Source organism: Thunnus thynnus, chromosome 3, assembly GCF_963924715.1.
Source record: "Thunnus thynnus chromosome 3, fThuThy2.1, whole genome shotgun sequence".
Taxonomy (NCBI): Eukaryota; Metazoa; Chordata; class Actinopteri; order Scombriformes; family Scombridae; genus Thunnus; species Thunnus thynnus.
In genome coordinates, this window is record NC_089519.1 from 23,971,126 (window position 1) to 23,991,394 (window position 20,269).

Below are 20,269 nucleotides of genomic sequence, written 5' to 3' on the forward strand. Positions count from 1 at the left end.
AAGATGGTGACTGAAGACAACATACTGACGGTGCCACAAATCACAAGACTGATTAAACTCTTTTCTACACGGATAACAATTATAAATGTGTAACTGTGTAAATTGGAGACTCACACAAATGCTTAAGGGTTCTTTTAAACGTCAGTCTTAAATATGAATACCAAGAGTATAACCCAAAATAAAAACCACAACTTGTCTTGTCAAGTGCAAAATATTTGAGATAAAAACAAATAACGGTCTTTTAATTATTCACTGTTTGCCATTCAACTTGCACCAACAACTTCAACTTCAGTTTGTTAGAAACTGAGACAGATAGCACATCTCCAAACACCTGCGGCAGATCTAATCGCTACCCGTGTTGTCTGCTTTGGCAACTGTATCAATGTACACACTATCTCTCATGTAGTAACCTGTAAACATGACAAACGGTATGAGTGGTGCTGATATCAGTAGTTTATTGTATGTTAAGTCCAACACATTCAAAATGGAAAGGAAAAAAAAAAGAACAAAAAATAAAATAAAATTAAAACAAAACAAAAAAAAAAAGATTCTCCACCTGCAACGGTTTTGTACTAGCAACAAGTTAAGGGTAAACACAGTAAATTAAGATGGCAGCCAACTGTTTACCACACCTGCTAAAGCCAAGAAGGTACTTCTATTTCCATTCAAGAGGACTGGAATGATTCACAATGCGGATCCACTCTACTGCATTTTCAACCACAGGAAAAAAAATATTTTTTTTTTTTTTTTTTTTTTTTTTTTTACATTTACAGCTTTTGAGGATCCTTGAAAGTTTGGAGAAGGTTGTGGTCCTCGAAGACCTCGGTGAAAAAGATCCAACCATAAATTTGATACGTTCAAACATTTTACCACCACTGAGATGTAAAAGCACAGATTGGTCTGAAAGCATGATGGCTCTTCTTCACCACTCTCTTCATTGACCTCTGCTGTAAAAGTATGATTGCAGTCAAGTGCCCGTGTTATGCAATTTACCTGACAAATAAACATTCGGGGTACAGTCACCCATGAGAAGTGTTAAAAATAAACACTCAAGGACCTGGAAAGTTTCTGTAATATAAAGGTCAAACTGATATTATTCCTCACATGTGAAAATATTTTTTTTTTAATCTCAGCTACAAGAGTGTAGCTGAGCATTACTGAGGGAAAACTACATTAAATGTGCCATGTCTGTACATCAAATCTCATTTCAACTGCAAGTGAGCAAACATTTCAGGCTGACTTTTTTTTTTTTTTTTTTTATGCCAGATGAGAAATTTGGAGAGAGGCTGTGTTCAAACTGACAGATTGTCCCAGAAATGTTGGAAATAGTGCAATACCACCAGACAAGGAAGACCTCATTAGCATGTTTGTCCAGAAAAATGCTACATCAAATTTCACTTCCCATTTCAGTGCAAGATAACAACAAAAATAACAGATAACATCTCATGTTTGTCATGTTTTTTCCTTCCCAGCTGAAACCAAGATCTTCCCTCCCTATCGAGTGGTAAAAAAAAAAAAAAAAGAAAAGAAAAGAAAAATTACGGTAGTGGACAAGAAAAAGCCTACCAGTATGGCATTCACACTGACTGTAAAAAATAAATGAATATAATAAGCACAATGAATAATCAGCATATGAAAATACAAATGCATAAACGGCTAGAAAAAGTGAGCACAATTATTTGCTAGTCTGTGGGCTGGAACTACAGCCAGCCCACCCACACAGATTACAAAATTGTTGCTGAAAAAAGAACAGTCTGACAACTTGTGAGTCCAGGAATTAACCCGAGTGCTGCCATGAGTTGCAAAAAACTATGGTCAGACTGAAAGTAAGGATCAACAGTGTCTGAAACATTGAGACAATTTTCTCTTTCCAAAATGCAAACCTCAGTTCACTGAAAATCATCCTCGTGTTGAGCTATGACTTGTTAAAACCAAGGACAAAGCATGTCAACTCTCACCGTCTTTAATGTACCTTTTTTTTTTTTTGGGAGAAGTTCTTCATGTGCACCTCTTTAACCATTTAACATCAAACAGAACTCGAGGCACCTATTGTCTCTACAAAACCCAGAACAGACACAATACAAAACAAATGTACAAAACTCACAGCAGATCATCTTAGGTAGTAAAACAGTATGGAAAAAATCAAATATGCACCAGAAAAAAAAAAAACTTTAATCTTGTGAATACTGCAAGTTTTTTTTTTTTTTTTTTTTTTTTTTTTTTTTTAAATCTGCTCCCAGTAGACAATAGTTCAAAATGAGCAGCTCCACATTAGGAGGCAGCGAGCCTCGAACCGCAACGCTTTTTAGTAAGACTGGAAAAGGTGAAATAGAGAAGGCACCATCATGCTTTTATCAAGTCGAAAGAGAAAATGAAAATATACGCAGAAAAAAACAAAACATACAGTAAACTGTGATTTTTGCTGTACATTTATTCTGTTACTCCGCACTTAAGACAGAAAAGGGAGGGAAGAGGGAGGGAGGTGTCGTCCGTCCCAGTTTTGCGGTCTAGCTGGCAGGGAAAAACATGAAGAAAAAAAAAACAAACAAACAAAAAAAACCAAAACAAACAAACTTGGAATCAAAAGAAAAACGGAGCGAGCCGCCATCATTACCACCACTCTTCTATTCAGCTTTGTTTCTTGTTTATCCTTTGTCCCCCCACTCGTTTGGTGAAAAGTCAAGGATTTGAGCTTTTTTTTTTTTATTATTTATAAATGAGGAAAAATATAATGTAGATTTGCTTGTCATCTTGTCCATCCAGCAGTAATTGAAGCGTAGTTTTGGGTCAAAAGTGTGAAAAGTACATTGGTCACAGCGAACAGGCTGTGAGCGAGGCCTGCCCCGTAAGTCGTATCGCTTTGAGACAAACAGGTCTCTCCAGCTGCGTTCCGAGCATGGTTGTCAATGTAACACGACAAAAGTACCCATTAGTGCATATTGATGAGTGCATTATGCAATTTTGAAGCAGTGGTCTCTCAAAAAGGAAAAAAGTAAAAGGCAAGCTTTTCCCCTGGAACTGCACAAATTTTGCATCTCACTCTTTTCCAACAGTAACGGGCAGAAAACTACCATATAAAATGTGCAATAGAGGGATTTCGTGAAGCAGCGCCCCAGTTAAGTCAAGGCATATAATCTCTTTTCCAAATGATGGGCTGTATTATCGTAGTTACAAGTCTTTATCAGTCCCTCCTAATGTGGCAGATTACTCCTGGTTGGTTTGCCTTTTTTCACGAATTTACAAATTAAAGTTTGTGAATTCTTGAGATACCCAAAAAGGATGCTCAGCTCACAACTAATAAGCGAATTTTTTGTTTGCTTATTTTGTTTTGTCTATTTCACAAACAAATGGTTGACAGGCTGTGTCACATTCCAAAGCAAAGAGGGAACAAAAAATAAAAAACAAAACAAAAAAAACAAAAACAAATATATACGTTTATACATGAAGATTTTCTTTTCGTTAACGAGAACGGTTGAAGATGAAGAACACGGTACTACTTCCACACTGCAGGTGGTGCTCTTCTCAGCGGCGCTGGGTTGTGAAGCGACCTTCTCCCTGGCCACCGGAGCCCCTTCCAGAGCCCATGCCGGGCTTGGGGGCCATGCTGCCTCGGGGTGGTGGTCCCCTCCCGTCACGCTCACGCATCATTCCGCTTCCCACGATGCCTCGAGAACCTCCAGGACCCCGGTCGTTGCGCCTCATGTCCCGACGTTCGTCTCCTCCACCGCGGGTCTCTCGTTCACGCACCGCCCTCGTCTTCTTCTCCTCCACATTCAGACGCACTTCACCTCGGAACATGATGGGCTGCAGGAAGAAGAGCAAAAAGGTCACTACGGAAGAAACCAGGACTTAATATTTCCCCGTCAATTTCACGACCCACATCATTCACTGGTTTGCACACAGGTTTGTTTTATCTATGAGAGTAATCTTATGCATCACACTGGTTTGATCTGATAAATTCATCCAGTGTGTCCTTGCCAGTAAAATAAACCAACCTCAAAGGCCACGTTCAGACAGACAACAGCAACGCATGGAGGAAAAAAAAACAAAAACAAAAAACACTCAGCTGCCTCATTCATTTGAATGACAACTCCAGCGAGTGAAAGGTTCTGTAAAAAGAATGCGGGGTTTGTAACCTGAACATCGAATTTCTTTATCTTGTTATTGTTGCAACATGACAATTTTCCAAAGTTGTACAATCCTGTCTCAGAGTATCATAACCTGCTATAAAGTGTTTCAGAGTCTGTTCCACCATAGAGGGATTTTAAAAAAAAAAAAAAAAAAAAAAAGCATAAAACTTGATCCTGGCTTAACTTTTGAAGTCCAGTGTCATCCAGGAAAACACTATGATGGTCAATTAAATAACTGCGAGCTAACGTTGTAGGTTGAGCACTTATAGGGTTTACAGAAGCATTGAGCCAATTTTAGCTTTTGCAGAAAAATATGGCTGCAGTGAAAGCTTCCCAGAGCTGTCAAATTCTGCCTCAAAGCCTTCAAACTGCACTTCTTTTACTGCTTATTTTATTTTTTGACGCAATGCTATAGTTGGTCTGATCGCGGTCTTGGATTCTCTGTTAACAAGTGAAATTTGTTACTGAAATCACACTGGGAAACTAACATTATGTAAGTATTATAACAGACAACATCTTTAAGCATTTCATGTCCTATGGGTGTTTAACCCAACTGTGAAATCCAGTGTCAAGCTAATTGTAAAAATGCGTGTCACCAAACCACCACCAAATGAATGAAAGTGGGTAATGAAATGTCAATACATGCCCCTTCTACCTTGGCCCCCAGGATTCTCTGCACAGGATCAGAGTCATCAAAGACCACAAATCCAAAGTTGGGAAGCTTCCCACCGACACCCTTGGTGTTGATCCGCAGCTCAACAACATTTCCATATGCTGCAATATGAAAAAAAAGATATTAAACTTACATTTATTTACAGTCAAAAACAGGCATGGAGTATTTTAAACTGAGTAATTACATAAATAAAGAGTGCATTGACAATGTTATTGCTTTTTGAGGAAACATACTCATGAAGAAGTCTTTGAGCTCGCTCTCATCGATGTCATGTGGGAGGTTGCCGACAAAAAGCTGATGGCTGTCTGGGTATCGGACGATCCGCCTGCTGTCCATGTCACCAGATTCAGCGTCTCCCCTGCCACCTGCAGGTCACAACGAAAAAGCAAGCAGAAAAACATCAGATCAGCTTTAAAGAACTTAGAAGTCCCGGCATCAAGTGAAATTCAAGTGTAAGAAGCCAATGACTGAATAATACTCTCACTGAGGAAGAATAATCATGAAACAGGATGATTAATTAACTCAAATGTGACTTAAATATTTACCTTTGTTAACAAAACTTAAGTGTGGTTTTCCCGTTTGTGACTCCGAAGATGCAACACCATCTATTAGTGACAAAGACATGCAGAGTTTAAGAATAAACCAAATAAACACTCTTAAACAGTGATTTGGGGAAAGTGGTTTTGGCAGTACCAGGCCGGGGACCCCGTGGAGTGAAGGCTGGTCTGTCCCGCGTGCGCTGGTCTCGGGGTCGGAGGGGTGCTGTCTGTGCCTCCGGCTTTGCTTCAACTCTGGGCTGTATGAAGGAAGTGTCACATTAAACAAACAAACAAAAAAAGACTACGCTTTTATCGTGGCTTTACATGGTGCTTGAGACAATTAGCTGAAGTCAGCTCATCATAAATGTGTGTTTTTTTCGTCACTTTGTTGCAATGCTCACTGATTTGGGCATTGACACAGGAAAATTACATTTTCTGAAGTGATTGCTTGTCCCGTCAACCCATTTTTTGTTATATTGGTATTTTGTGTGCTACAATTTTGCTTTCAGGTTAGATCAAAATTTAAGGACGCTCCTCAGCCACTCCAACTTTCACTCGTCTACTTTTGAGAGTTTTTGCTGTTGTTGATGCAGTAGTAGTATCTGAATTCATCCTAACAATTTATAAAACTTCAACTTCAGTTGTTTTCAGATAAGTTTTGTTTTTCCCCTTCTAGAATAAAACTGTAAAGAATCAGTGGTCCCACTTCTATCAATCAACTACAGTGGTGGACAGTAGTACTAGCACACAAATATGAATAAGGTCAGATGCAAAAAGGGAGCACGAAAATATTACCATATTTTTGTACTCTTATTTGTAATTACTTAAAAGCTTTAAAAAGGGAATTTACCTTGATTGAAAATAGATGAGAACCTAGCTCTAACAGTGGTACTCCTCACATACACACATTAAAATCTACTGTCTTCAATCACTTAAATCTACAGTCACCATCTAATCTTCAATGCAATGGATAACAAGCTGATGAAAACATTGTGGTAGACTCCTGCGTAGTGTAGTATAGATTTCATAGTGACCCATGTGTAATGTTCCCTCGCAGTTCGTTTTATTAGAATATATTTCTTAAATGATATCCCACAAATTTCACGTCCAGTGGTATTTATTTACCTGTGAGCTTGGAGCTTTAACAACATGGGGAGAGATTCCAGAGGAGGTGACTGAACCAGAAGGAGGCAGGTTTTTACTGGTCACTGAGGCCCAGGAGAAAGTCTGTGAGTGATGCAGTAATTGAATCGTTAGGGCTGCAACAACACACTAAAAATATTAGTGGGTATATAATTGGGCAGAGCATGTAACTGCCACCACAGAAATGTCTGGTGGCTGAGTGATGTGCTACTGGTTTGTGCATGGCAAAATAACTTAGACAAACTTGAGAATAAAATACATGAATACGTTTTTGTAAGCTTGATGGAAAATTATTGAATAGAAATAACTGTGTTCCTGTGTGGGAACAGATCTCTGGTTGTCTGACATCCACAACAAACAGCCTTTTTTTGAATAAACTGACATTTACATGCACTGTAGTACCCTGGATACTGTAAATCTGGTTACGCATGCAGCAAGTCAGTAATCAGATTTCTCCCCTATCCCATCTTTATTTTTGAAGCATAGCTTTCTTAATTTAACTATTAGTGACAGAGGACGCTGCAGTTGGATTTTTTTTTAGCGCATCTGTGCCAGAGCAGACTGATGGTGCAGTGAGAGGACAGGCAGTCAGAGTGAGCACAGTTTTTCATCACAGCCTGAATGTATCTGATAGTGGTTATCGACTTATTTAGACTTCTAGAGGATACTTTGTGTTTCACTCAAATTTTGGATGGAATTCATTTAAATACAAGAATGCATCCAGTCGCGTAATTATCTCTCCTTGGATCAAGCCGGCCCACCGTCACTTTCCCTGTGTGAACCGGGGGTTTTCCATACTATAAAGACTGTTCAGGTGTAGTCTCTCCATTTCTCCTCCCATCTCAGGCTAATACGCCTTGGTACAGAGATAAATCGAGCACACGAGAGAGTGGGCGAAAAATAGAAACCAATACAGACAGACTCTCTGCAACACTCAGATCGTGACCTCACACTGACTTCATGTTTTGCTGAAATCTAAAAAGGTGGTGTGATGGACTAGTTACCTGCTTGCCTATGACCTACTTTACTTAACAAATCAGTCTGTTGTTGGGGGAATGACAAGACACAGAGTAATGAGGGAAAAAGCAGCACAGACTGTGCCAAGTTAAAGGTCATTACCACAAAAATAGCCTGAATTATTGTTCAGCTTATTTGGCTGGATAATAAAATAGAAACCCGGTTACCAGTACACAAGAAATCTGTGTTCTTTAGGAGAAATCTAGCTGGACAAATCAGGTTTTTCTTATCCTCTGCCCTGACAACAGAAACCAGGTATCTCAAAATCAACTTACTGGAGAAACCCGGCTCTAACCCAGTTACTCAAGTGCATGTAAAACTCACAGATTACAGCACCTCAGTTATAAGACATCAAAGATTCAGTGAACTCAGACTAGCTTTAGTAATCTTATTCAAGAAAACTACTGAGATGTAAACTACATGAGAAACATCGGCCTCACCTTGGGAGGCTCCTGGGTATTTGGTGGGGACTCCACAGGGACGGGTGAGGGGGCTTTCTCCTCCATCTCTTCCAGAACCTTCTCATCTACTTCAGGCTTTATCTCCTCAACTTTGGGCTCTGGTTCAGGCTCCGGCTCGGGTTCTGGAGCTGGCTCCTCCATTGGCTCCTCTACTCCATTACTACAGAGCACAAATCAGCATGATTACACTTCCACAGATAAATCAACTCTGATAGGCAAAATAATCCATGCTACATTAAAAAACAAAACAAAGGGAAACATTTAAATATGATATCAAAGTTATGATAAGTTTTAGCATACGTGACGGGATGAGGTTCATAGTAGGTGGTGCTGTTAGGGCTTTCTTGAAGTGGCTCGGGGGACTGCTGCCTGTCTTCTTGCTCCTCTTCAACTTCCTCTTCTGACTCTAAATGAGGAAAAAGCAAAAAACAAATCGAGAACTTATTTGCATGAGCACCCTCGCATTCAACCATGAACACATGAGCTAAAAACTCACAAAAAACAAACAAGGTCTTTATGGGATATTTGTGAACATCTTACCTTCATCAAGCTCAGCTTCAGAGTCTCCAAAAACCTCGTCCTCGTAACGGAAGATGTCATTGTGGACGTAGAACTTGTTTGCCACTGAACCCTAAAGAAAATCAAATTTGTCATGTGAAGAGAAAAAATAACAACAAAACATTTTGTTGTGTTCAAGAGCATCGATTTGAAAAATCACAAAGCTAACCACATATTAAATTGAATGACCTTGACATTTATTCTATTATTCATTTATTGGTATTCTTTCAAATAATCCTCTTTTTTCAGAGTAATTTCATTTTAGCAATAGCAACTCATTTTGTTTTACCAGCTCTGTTTGAGCCAATCAGAAGATCAAAAATTCTTATTTACAACTAAAAATCGATGAGACTGAAAGGTAGATGTACTCACCTCTGGAGCAAGCACAAACGTTTGCATAAACTTCCTCATGGGCTGACCATTGTTGGACAATTCTCCGAGGACTTGCACCACCACTCCATCACTTAGTGTGGCATGGGCATCCACATGCCTGATCTTTGTGTGGCATTCACTGAACTGCAGAGACATGACCTTCTTGTGGATTTCCTAAGAGATACAGAGTGAAATAGAGAACCAAAAAAAAAAAAAACCCATAAGGGACAAATTGGTTGAAATCAACAAACATCATCCTGTAATTCTAAAATGGTGTAGTGTGTTCAAGTGACAAAATTACATACAATCAAAAAAGTCAGCATGCATACTAAAAAACACTTGATATTTTAATGGCACTTTCGATTGACACTAATGACCCACAATTCAATGCACAAAGGGAGTGAGGAGATACTCATGGCTGCAAAAACAGCGACAGAAATATCTAGAAAAACAAATCAAGTGTCATAGTGGGAAACGTTTTGCTTTTTCTCTGTTAAGATTATCAGCAGTTTTTGCCGCACATATAGAACCGTTTCCTGTTACTATGTTATGCTGATGTATGTTCGTTTCTTGTGTGCTTACTACAAAAACAGTATGCTATAAAGAACAGCATATACATACTGTGTAAAAATAGTATGTACAATAGAATTAGGAGGAAGCTACAGTGTCCATCTGCACAACTTTTAAAAATCATGTGAATTTAGTATACGCACGGACCAAGTTGAAAAAAATAAATTTATCTCAGTTTGAACACACTACAAACTCAAAATCTGATTAAAATTTGTAGGAAGTAATTTCTTTTTTTGTCATTGTTTTCTTTCTCTATTGTTGTTTGACTGTTCTCAAAAAGTCAATAACAATAAATACGAAAGTAGGAAGAGGTGAAACGGGACACAGCTCCAGTCCACTAAAGCATTTGAGCAGAGCTCAAGTAATTGTAAAAATTGAGTATAACTGCAATGCAGGAGGGGGCAGTAGAAAACAAATGAATAACCTGGTATCAGACACCCACTAAATTGTATTTTCAAAGAGAATTCTCCTTTAGTTTTTACCTACCGCTTGCCCGTACACTGCTTCCGCCAGCTTTCCACTTGGGTCAAGTCCCCCATGAACATAGGATGAATTTCTCCCATAAAACCTAAATGGCACAACAACATGACATATAAGTATTCCCAAAAATCCACATATGTATTTGCTACCACATCACATTTCGATAATTACCTGTGCAGGAAATCTGGTGCCTTGTTTAAGAGTGTGTAATACTGCCTCACAAACTCCCGCCCTACAAGCAGGGGACTTGGCTTCTCCATCACCATTTCTTTGGTAAACAATATTAAGTGCTGGAACAGAAGACAAACCAGTATTTAGTTATATTGTCTTGAAATACGAGTTGACACATATTGTATATAAACGCACACTCAGTTGGCAGTTAATGAGGTACATTTAACTAAAACTAATGCAGTCCATTATTACAGCCCTGTAGTACATCTCCATCCATGAAGATCATAATGTTTAGTTCTTGTTCAAATTTTTTAGAGAGGTGCTGATTACACATTTACAGTCATTTAAGAGACTGTACTTTGTGGTGCTGGTGAGTTTTATTGCATTATACTCGGGTGGTGTTTCTACTGTCATAACGCAATCCAGTTCAACAGCACCAGAAACTAACAGCAGCCACAAAACTGAAAGGGTAAAGTTGAATCCCCAAGTCAACAAAAAGTGAACATTGTAAGCTTTTAAAAAGGTGGGGTTTTTGCAGGGCTGTTGTAATATTCTGCATTAGTTTTAACCACGAAACCTGTAACAACCAAGTGCAGGAGAAAATTTCTTTTAAAAATAAAAAAAAATAAAATCAAGATTAGAGTCAATTATATGGATTGTTTGGGGTCAGGTCATTTTTAAGGAAGCCTATATATTAGTACGCATTTATGTTTACTGTACCTCATATCAACAACATAGATATGTCTGAACAGGACAAAAAAAAGGAACAAAAACGTGTTCCTTTCAACGGAACAATGTTTTACTTTCTTTGTCTCACTAGGCCCATGTTTGATCTGACCCACATCAACCTGACAGGAAAAGACAGCTCGCTGGCTAACCTACCAGCTAACATTCAACTGCGCCATCACGTTCATCCAATGAGACAAAGGGGGGAAACCGGCTGGAGATAAAATAGGAAGCGACGATGCGGGCGTTCGAGTCAGGCAGCAGAGAAAAAGCACTTTACTACAATTAACTAAATCCTACTTTAAAAAAAACCTGTACGTCACATATATGTGTTACATACGTCTGTCTGTAGATCAGTGGCCTACTATTTAAGAGAGGCCTCCCAATATTTAGGCTAACAACATTTTATCTTACATGTGTCGCATGTTCATTACTAGCGATATGCGGTGACAGATGCATAATTTAAATCATACGTGCATGTTATAGCTATTTAAGGATCATCGTGCGCCTCTACTGTCAATCATATAAGCACAGCAAAATTAATATTAATGCTTATCTCATCTTTAACAGCAAAACGGAAAAGCAACGCCAAGCTTGCGACATTGCTAGTTAGCTTAGCCAACATTAGCTCTAGGTAAGCTAACTTGTGGCGTCGTCGTTTTTCCCTTCAGCCGGCGGTCACTTTTTACATACAAATCTTACGGAAAACATTTGTGACGGCCGCCAACACGCAGAAAATAATAACATGTTATTTTTTTGCTGTACTTTCACACAAGTAACTTGCACGCTGGTTGCAAACGAGGAGAAAAAAAAACATCAAGCTGACACAATGTTAAGCCCTGCAATAGCCGCTGTAGTGCACCAATAAAATGTCTACTCGACCCGAAATGAAGAATAGCAACTCTTTAGTTATAATTAATTGTACAATACGCATTTTTCTAACTAAAGTATAAATTACCCCCAACTTGCGTTAAGTTGACTGTCGAACCGTTGAAGTTGAGCGCTATGCTAGCTCAAGGAAAACAAAGGAAGGCAGATTTAAATTAGGTTGATATTCGTATTTCTTAACTAGACAGGTAATGTAGGCTGTTCGTACAGCAGCTACACACGCAGTTGGCAACTTTGAATTATTGCTTGCTTTCGTAACGAGCAGTCGTGGTTTTGACAAGACAATGCAGCTAACGTTAACATTTAGCTGGTGCGGCGGTTAGCTTGTCAGCCGTGACATAGCATAGACTTTTTTTGGTTGGAGGATGGCTAAACTTACCTTATGAAAGGACCTATCTATGTAGACAGAATGGTTTTTGTAATAAATAAACTACGAGTAACCGTCTGTAAACTGTTCTGAAATACAGAGTATCCCAGGTGTATAATGTGATATTTCCCACGCTCCACTATCTGACAGTATATGATCTCTGCTGTACCAGAGATTGAAGATTTAAAGTGATAGGGTCGATTTATTGTTTTACCCCTGCAATCTGGGGCAGGGAACCCCCATCACCGCGGCTCAGCCAATGAGCTGTTTACACTGGGCAACATGAATATGACGTCAGACAAATCTCCCCCCTCCCTCCCCTCCGCAACTTTCTACTAATGCTGGGTCATGTACAGATAGATAGATAGATAGATAGATAGATAGATAGATAGATAGATAGATAGATAGATAGTAAATTCACATATTAACGTTAGAAGAGAGAGAAAAATAAACACAACAAATAATAAATTAAAATAGCTCAGTACAAGAATGTAAGGGAAAAAAACTTAGCATAGACTATAAATATAATAAAAAATAAAATATAAGCATAGGATAACATACTGTATACATTAGACAAGTGTGCAAAGTTGTTGAAGTTTTAAAAATGCAATGGAGCGGCCTATAAAGATATGCAAATTCACCGTAAACAAAGTTATTTCAGGAGCAAAACAGAGTTGAGTTGAATTGGGTCTGCGTTATAGAATGGAAAATGTCATGAATGGGATGACTTCGGGTGGACAATATAAATAGTTTGTACTGTGAATATCCATAAAGAAGATGTTATACGAGAATAACCAGTCTGTTAATGGATTACATGAAGTCATGTCTAAGTCTCTTGCATTTTGAGTTATAGTCCTTGTGCTCAAATATCTATAGCTTACATTTGTTATATTCTCAACCCCCCAAGTATTTAAAATGTTTTTTGTCTCTTTTTCCTTCTCGTAATTATGTTATAAAAAGCATATGTGCATATGTATGTATACACTAATTACACTTAGAGTATACAGTATGTATATGTACATATATATGTATATTTTCTATATTTACTGTTTGTATGCATGCTTTTGTATCCTTCTTGAGACTGAATTGAATTAATGAGAATTTGAAATTGTTCAATAAAAATAAAAGTTTGTACTGTTAATGTGTTACATTCCAGAAGGTGGCAGTAATGTGAATGTATGGATGCCAACCGCCATGAAACAAAGAGAAGAAGAAGAAGAAGAAGGTCTGGGTAACCCTATACATCTCATGGTAACCCTAGATTTGCGAGTCTCGCACATGCGCACTTAATTCAGCAGAGTAGCGCTTGAGTCTGTACCATGGATGTATACTGTTTGTTAGCATGGCAGATATACCGGGAGCTGCTTCAAAATATTCTTGTCTCGCCGAGTTTGAAGCGCATCTGCATTCTTACGAGGAGAAAACCAAGACTAAATTTGTTGTTTTAAAGAGCGACAAATTGTTTGGAAAAACTGGTAATTTCATCCAAACAATAACGTTATTAGCTAATAATCAACGTTATTAGCTAGCTAGCTAGTTTAGCGAGCTGTTGTAGTCTTTGAACCAGTCATGACGAGTTGACAAATTACTCTGTTGCAGTATAATAACGTTACTGTAGCTGTCAGCTAAAATTAAAGTTGGCTAACTAGCTAACGAAGTTAGTTGGTACTCGCTACTAATGTCACTCTGTACTTGGGAATTGCTCGTTCAATCTACAGACAAATCTGAGGTAATTTCTCTTCACAGAATTGAGTGTAACGGGGAAGGCTGTCCATTGGCAGCTGAAGACAGTTGCATTTGATGGCACGCCCTTTGTTGTGCTTGGCACAAAAACGTTTATATGCCACCAGGGGCGAGATAAACATGCCGCAGATAAAAGGAAGCGAGAAGAGAAAATGGTAGGTCACTCTCACTCTCACTCTCCTTCTCATTCACTGTAATGCTAGTTAACCATAGTACAAGATGCTACATTTCTCATCAACTATATATGTGTGTGTGTGTGTGGTGGGGTTATCATGTGTAATGATAAACTTACAGTCACATCTAAAAAGTACAAAACCTTACGTTTCCAAGAAACCACATTTGAATATGTAGGCTACTTATATTGTGTTTAAATGCACCGTTTTGACATTATTGAGGATTATTGGCATTTCCTGCATCTTTCTGATGCACCGGGTCAAATACTATCCTGCACACTAAAAGTGTAGCCTACACATGTTAAGTTTCTTTCAGGACAACAGGAATGTTATGGTTTTGGTGGTGGACTCTGTCTTTGGATATCACTGACTGTATAAATGCTATCTAACAATGATTTCTTTCAGGCAAAGCATCACAAAGAAGACCATGTGTTTGCGGAGACCAGAATGCAGACAACAAAAAAAACTGGTTGTCCTGCAGCCATATATGCAGTGCATATATGTAGATTTCCTGATTATAAGGTGAGATACTATATTATGTAGATTGTTATTTTGTCTTGGGAAAGCCAGTGTTTCCAATATTCCTGTGCATTCTGTACATCCGGCCTTGGTTTTCCAAGTTCCTTTGTTCACTGTATCACTGTCATTTTTCCATTCCTATCTTAGTAGACCATATTTGTAATGTTCTTTCATACCAAACAATGACAAAAGGTTGAATAGAATTGAGTGCTAGTTCTGAGTTTTGTGTTTCTAGATAAACGAGGACACCCCATATCAGAGGCGAGAAAAATCGGCAGCTGTGAGAAAAGCGCTAAAAGGAGACCCGTCACATGTGGGAACAGAGCAGATGTTCACTGCTTATTTCCCACATGTGACGGAGCATAAAAACCACCCCATTTTTGGAAAGGTTTGTGCCTTATGCTGGGTTTGACCTTACAAATTCTGGTTTCAGTTCCCATAGGATTTCTTTGTAAATACTGTATATGCAGTTGTTCGGCTCTGCTGACTCTCATGCCAAGCAGTACAAGCTATGCTTATCAGTCAACTACCTGTTTGTTTGTTGAAGATATTGCTGGTGATGTCAATTTGATTTGCTTGAACTTGTAGGCAGCAGAAGTGCGTGGACTCATTGATGCTAGTATTAAAAAGCACATAGAGAGCCTGACACTGGCAGGGTCAAGGGAGGTGCCGGCAGCATCTCAACAGCTATGTCCAGGAGTTTTTCCGAGGGTCTAATCCCCCTTCCCCTACTCAGAGAAGATTCTATCCTTTAGATAAGGACATCCGCAACATCATCATGCAAAAAGTAAAGACATAGTCCAGGAAGGGTCATGTCTGGATGGTAACTTGATTCAGCACAGTAGCACTTGACTCTGCACACGCCATCAATGGCAGATATACCAGGAGCTGCTTCAAAATATTCTTGTCTTGCCGAGTTTGAAGCACATCTACATTCATATGATATGAGGAGAATGATGTGAAAGCACCGTGGTTAAGGTGTGGTTAGGTTTATGCACAAAAACCACTTGGTTAGGGTTAGGAAAAGATCATGGTTTGGGATAAAATGATCACTTGAAACGTGGTGTGGGTTAAAGTTACTACTTCCTTAAAGTTAGGCAGCCTTCATTGTCATGGCAACAGTAAACACCACGGCAATTGTAGATAGGTTTTTAAAAAAACTGCCCTGACTCACGGTTGGAAACATGACAGTCATGGTTGGAAGTGAAAAGTGGTCTCCTGCTAAGTCAACTAAGTCCACTTTTTGCAAAGTAGTTATAAATCTTGCAAGAGTTTCACAAATCTAGGGTTACCATCTAGACACAACCTCAAGGAAGAGCTTTGTAGACCAGCTGAATTTATAGGTGAAGATTGTGTTGTGGGTGCTGTTCTTCCAGACAAACAACACGTAGTCATGTGGAGATCATGAAAAGAGTGAAAGTGTCTGACCACCAAAGAAAAGTCAGTTTTAATCTGCTTGACAAGATGGTGTATGGTTGCTGAAATTCTACATAATAAAATTGTTGTATGTGTAAGAAGGATGTAGATATGGATGTACATACTACATACATGTAGTACAGGACAGAAACTTATTAAAACAAGCACATATATTAAAGTTATGTTTGGCCTTCACATGTTCCAGGACCTGGTGGAGTCATGGAAGCAAGACGGATGTGCAATTGAGTACCGACCCTCTCAGGAGAGGGATGATGGCACCGTTGAGAAGTTGCTCCTCTGTTTGCAGACCCCATGGCAGAAGAGGCTTTTGGTGTTGTATGGGCAACAAATGTGCTTGCTCGATGCAACGTATCGTACAAGCAAGTAATGTAATGATTATATCTTCATTAGGTCATTCATACATACGCAGGCTGTTTTGTATTTATCATGTTTCTTCAAGTCTACATGACTATTCTGCTGAAATTATAATGTATTGTTTATTTGTGATCATTCAATCCATCCTCACAATGTTAGTGGTGCACTGGAGAGTAATAATACCAATCTACTTAATTTGCCTCCTAGGTATTCAGTACCCCTCTTCTTCCTCTGTGTGAGGACTAATGTAAATTACATTGTGGTTGGAGTCTTCGTCACACAGTCTGAAAAGAAGGAGGACATCAGAGAGGCATTGGAGGTGTTCAAAAAGTGGAATGCAGACTGGAAACCGTCCCACTTCATGGTCGATTTCTGTGAGGCAGAAATTGGGGCTCTCGAAGAGGTGTTCATGGGTAAGTATTTAAATCATTTGATTTCTTAATTCCATTTTTTAAGAAAGATGAACTTTTGCATAGCAAATCAGAGGATAACACATAAAATAACTGTATTGCCCTCACTTGTTATATCCATTATGTAGGGTCTACCCACACCACCCTGTTTATTACAAACCATTTGATACATACAACACATTTTCTTGAATTTCCCATTCACAATTAAGTTGTATAAGGTACAGTCAATGATTATATTTAACCAAACTAAGGTATTGTGAAATATAGTGGGAAATATAACTCTGTAATTGAAACCAACATTTTACTATGAACAACCATTGAACTATGAACCTTTACTTTTCTTAGATTCCAAAGTGTTCCTCTGCGATTTTCACCGGGAGAAAGCGTGGGTGGAATGGACAAGAAAAAAGGATCATGGAGTGACATGTGAGGAGGAAGTTTTGAAAATGCTTCGGGCCATCGCGGACTCTGGGACAGTTGAAGAATTTGAAAACAGCACGCTCTTCCTCAGACAACACTCTGCCTGGCAGACAAATGAGAGGCTGAGAAGATGGTTCTCCACCAAATGGCTTAGCCAAGCAGAGGTTTGTGTGCACTTCCAGTTCAAAGCTGTCCTTTTTATTCCTGTGCAGCAAAATGCTAAAAAGCTTTAAACAACATTTTAGTCTAGTGCACCTTTTAAATGTTGAAGATAAAACCTTGTTTGTGTTTCACTAGCACTGTAGTACACATATTCAACTACAATTCCTTATGAATATGATTGTAATATGATTTTGTGACATTGTATGTCCTGAACTAGAGATGGGTTAATGCATTCAAGAATGAAGACCTGAGAGTGGCTCTCTATACAAACAATGGAATTGAGAGACAAAATGAAACACTCAATCACTTGTACCTGAAGGGCTACAAGAACTGCAGTCTCAGTGACACCATCACTGTCATTGTGCAGGATTTCCTGCCAAGATCTTATCAAAGGTAAGATACAAAAAAGGGCCAACAAACCAAAGACAGAAAACCAAAATAAATTTTAAAACATAAATGTAGTGTTAGGCTCCTGTTATTGCATCTTATGCATGTTTCTTGCATCTCGAACAATGACACAAAATAACAATTTTGTCATTGTCCAAAAACATATGGACCTAACCAAATATAATGTGGTATGAAGTAATTCAATCTTTATCTGTTCACAGATACATTGAATTTAACGCCAAATGTTCAAGTGACTACCGGGTGTACAGCCAAAATGTGCCGCCGTACCTCAGAGACAAACCAAGAATTGTGGCTGAGCACATCATGACAAGGCACCAGGAGTCACTGATATTCACAGAGGGCCAAGTGACATCTGCAGGGGAGGCCAGCTTTAAAGTCAACAGTCAGACAACACCACAACATTACAGTGTGTCCTTTGGATCAGAGAGTCGGATGCCATCATGTACATGTAAAGACTGGCAGGAAAACCTGCTCCCATGTAAGCACTTTTGTGCAGTGTTCAACCTGGTACCGGGCTGGAGTTGGGATAGTCTGTGCCTCGCCTACAGAGAGAATCCTCTGTTTATGCTCGATGAGGTGTGCCTGGGGCACTCTGTTGACGGCTCAGATACCTCTGTACCATCATATGCAGGCTGCCACTCCACAGTGACCAAACCCTCCAACTCTGAGCAACAAACCCATGCAGGTTTCCACTCTCCAGAATCATCCTCCAGCTCCACAGTCCTCACCAACCCCAGAACAAAAGCACAGAAGCGGCAGAGGTGTGACAGTCTGTTAAAAGAATTGGCAGACAAGGTCTACCACCTCCAAGACGGAAGCTACATGGACAGGGTGATAGAGAAATTAGAGGACCTTCTGGAGGACGTCAGACAACATACTCCGCATCATGGCCCCTTTGCCCTGTCATATACACCCCCAGTTAAGAGAGGTTGCTCTGAGGCTGCAGAGCACCAAAGGCCTCTGAAAAAGAACCGGCAAAAACTGCGATTACCTGGCAGAGCTGGGCGTCGTGCAGAGATGGCTAGAAAGATGCATAAATCAATTAATCTATAATAACAATAATGTTACATGTTGTAACATTAGCCTGTCAAAAGCCTGTGGCCATATGTAAGATGTTTCACAGTATTTTTTGTGGACTTGTTTAATTACCTCATTGCTGTTCATTTTGTACAAACTTTGTCACATTTGTATTAATGTTATGTTAACGATGTGGGGGAGATATTAAATATCAAATTATCAAATAACTTTTTAAATATTGTTGCTGTATTGTAATAATGTCTGTGTCTGACTTAGTTTTAAGTCCGCTTAGTCTGTAGGCTATACGGCTAGAAAATTAAAAAAAAAAAAAGAGTACATTTTAATTTATAATAACAGAAATCAGTGCACTAGAAATGCTTCCTCATCCTTGCTCCTTGGCCAAGATGTCAGATAAATATTAAGAAACCCATCGTTGTAGACCTTCGCAGGTAAGTCCGAAAGTGACAAATCATGCTCTTATAGGCTACTTGGATGTTTGTTGCAATGCACTGAAATCTTAAATCTACACTACAGGATAGTCCAGTGGTTCCCACTGAGGTCCGGGGACCCCAGGGTGTCCTCAGTAAAAAGGGGAATCATTTATTTTCACTATAATTCCATCCATAGTAACACAATGACAGAATGTACGACTGTTTTGGTCATGGGTTTCATACACTTTCTGTAATAAAATACTGAAAGGCAAAAGATTGGGGTCCGTGGTCTAATTTGTGTCAGTTTTGGAGTCCTTGGCGTGAGAAAGTTTGAAAACCACTTGAACAGTCTATTCTGATGCTTGTAATTACAAACAACGTGTACAGATCTCGCGGGGGTTTCGCAAATTCAGGGTTGCCATCAAAACACGACGCTATTGCTGCTTTATAAACATCCTTATGATTTAGGAGAAATAGCGGGATAGTTATGTGGGATAGTATTATGAAATGATCTACTGGTCAATATGAACAGGAGGAATGATTACAGCACGAAAACCTGTTTCAATGTTAATTCCGTGAACTGTTGTCACTATTTCAGATTTGAAAAATTGTGAACCCGTCCTTTAACCTTTTGATCTCCTACAGTTTTAATGCTACCAAGCCGATTCATATCAAATTGCTCCAATTATTGGTGTTATGTCTTGCTATTGTTATGCATTTTGAGTTATTACGTGATGAAGACACGCAAGACTGAAATATAGAAACACTGGTAAAAGAATGTCAAGCTGTACCAAATTTATTAAACTAGGTCACGTGACTTATGTAGTCTTATGCAGTATAGAAAGCAGGCAAATTCCTACAACATAATGTAATGTGAGAGGTCACTCAGTCCCATAAGGAAGTCACAGTGAGGGGTCATCTGTAGAATAACACCTGCTGCCCCACTGAGTATTTGTTGCAGGCGCATTGGCTTGACTGGCTTTAACGAATCCAGATATTGAGCACCACCAAGTGGTCAAAAAAGCTTTGTGTCTTTCACTTTGGCTACAGCATACAAATGATGCATTATCATTTTCGTCACAGAAAAAAAGGTATTATAA

At 39.1% G+C, this 20,269-nt stretch overlaps 2 protein-coding genes across 4 annotated transcripts; one reads left to right on the forward strand and one right to left on the reverse strand.

The window, feature by feature from the left end:
- Positions 1 to 431: 431 nt before the first annotated feature.
- Positions 432 to 12,278, reverse strand: g3bp2a (G3BP stress granule assembly factor 2a). Of its 2 annotated transcripts, none has more exons than XM_067584892.1 (13): positions 12,108 to 12,278; positions 10,115 to 10,233; positions 9,950 to 10,031; positions 8,894 to 9,067; positions 8,504 to 8,594; positions 8,264 to 8,369; positions 7,943 to 8,123; positions 6,468 to 6,569; positions 5,497 to 5,599; positions 5,349 to 5,408; positions 5,037 to 5,168; positions 4,777 to 4,904; positions 432 to 3,804 (listed from the first exon to the last, which is right to left on the reverse strand). In XM_067584892.1, the coding sequence occupies exons 2-13, from the start codon at positions 10,207 to 10,209 to the stop codon at positions 3,523 to 3,525; spliced, it is 1,536 nt and encodes a 511-aa protein (XP_067440993.1). In that variant the 5' UTR covers positions 10,210 to 10,233; positions 12,108 to 12,278; the 3' UTR covers positions 432 to 3,522. The 2 variants fall into 2 exon arrangements, with proteins under 2 accessions (XP_067440993.1, XP_067440994.1); XM_067584893.1 differs by having other exon boundaries at positions 4,786 to 4,904; positions 12,108 to 12,277.
- A 1,093-nt stretch (positions 12,279 to 13,371) lies between these two features.
- Positions 13,372 to 19,135, forward strand: si:dkey-31c13.1 (uncharacterized protein LOC100002197 homolog). 2 transcript variants are annotated; one of them, XM_067584890.1, is made up of 9 exons: positions 13,372 to 13,570; positions 13,842 to 13,993; positions 14,417 to 14,533; positions 14,766 to 14,918; positions 16,152 to 16,330; positions 16,529 to 16,734; positions 17,077 to 17,315; positions 17,531 to 17,706; positions 17,922 to 19,135. In XM_067584890.1, the coding sequence occupies exons 1-9, from the start codon at positions 13,438 to 13,440 to the stop codon at positions 18,772 to 18,774; spliced, it is 2,208 nt and encodes a 735-aa protein (XP_067440991.1). In that variant the 5' UTR covers positions 13,372 to 13,437; the 3' UTR covers positions 18,775 to 19,135. The 2 variants fall into 2 exon arrangements, with proteins under 2 accessions (XP_067440991.1, XP_067440992.1); XM_067584891.1 differs by lacking the exon at positions 14,766 to 14,918.
- The last annotated feature ends 1,134 nt before the right edge of the window (positions 19,136 to 20,269 follow it).

Bases quoted from the DNA above. Each gene is read 5' to 3' on its own strand.
- si:dkey-31c13.1 (XM_067584890.1), top strand. From the start codon at position 13,438: ATGGCAGATATACCGGGAGCTGCTTCAAAATATTCTTGTCTCGCCGAG. The intron at 16,331-16,528 runs GTAATGTAATGA...TTTGCCTCCTAG, and splicing joins GCAACGTATCGTACAAGCAA to GTATTCAGTACCCCTCTTCT. The intron at 16,735-17,076 runs GTAAGTATTTAA...TACTTTTCTTAG, and splicing joins TCTCGAAGAGGTGTTCATGG to ATTCCAAAGTGTTCCTCTGC.
- g3bp2a (XM_067584892.1), bottom strand. From the start codon at position 10,209: ATGGTGATGGAGAAGCCAAGTCCCCTGCTTGTAGGGCGGGAGTTTGTG. The intron at 8,124-8,263 runs GTATGCTAAAAC...TGTGCTCTGTAG, and splicing joins TATGAACCTCATCCCGTCAC to TAATGGAGTAGAGGAGCCAA. The intron at 6,570-7,942 runs GTGAGGCCGATG...CATCACTCACAG, and splicing joins ATACCCAGGAGCCTCCCAAG to ACTTTCTCCTGGGCCTCAGT.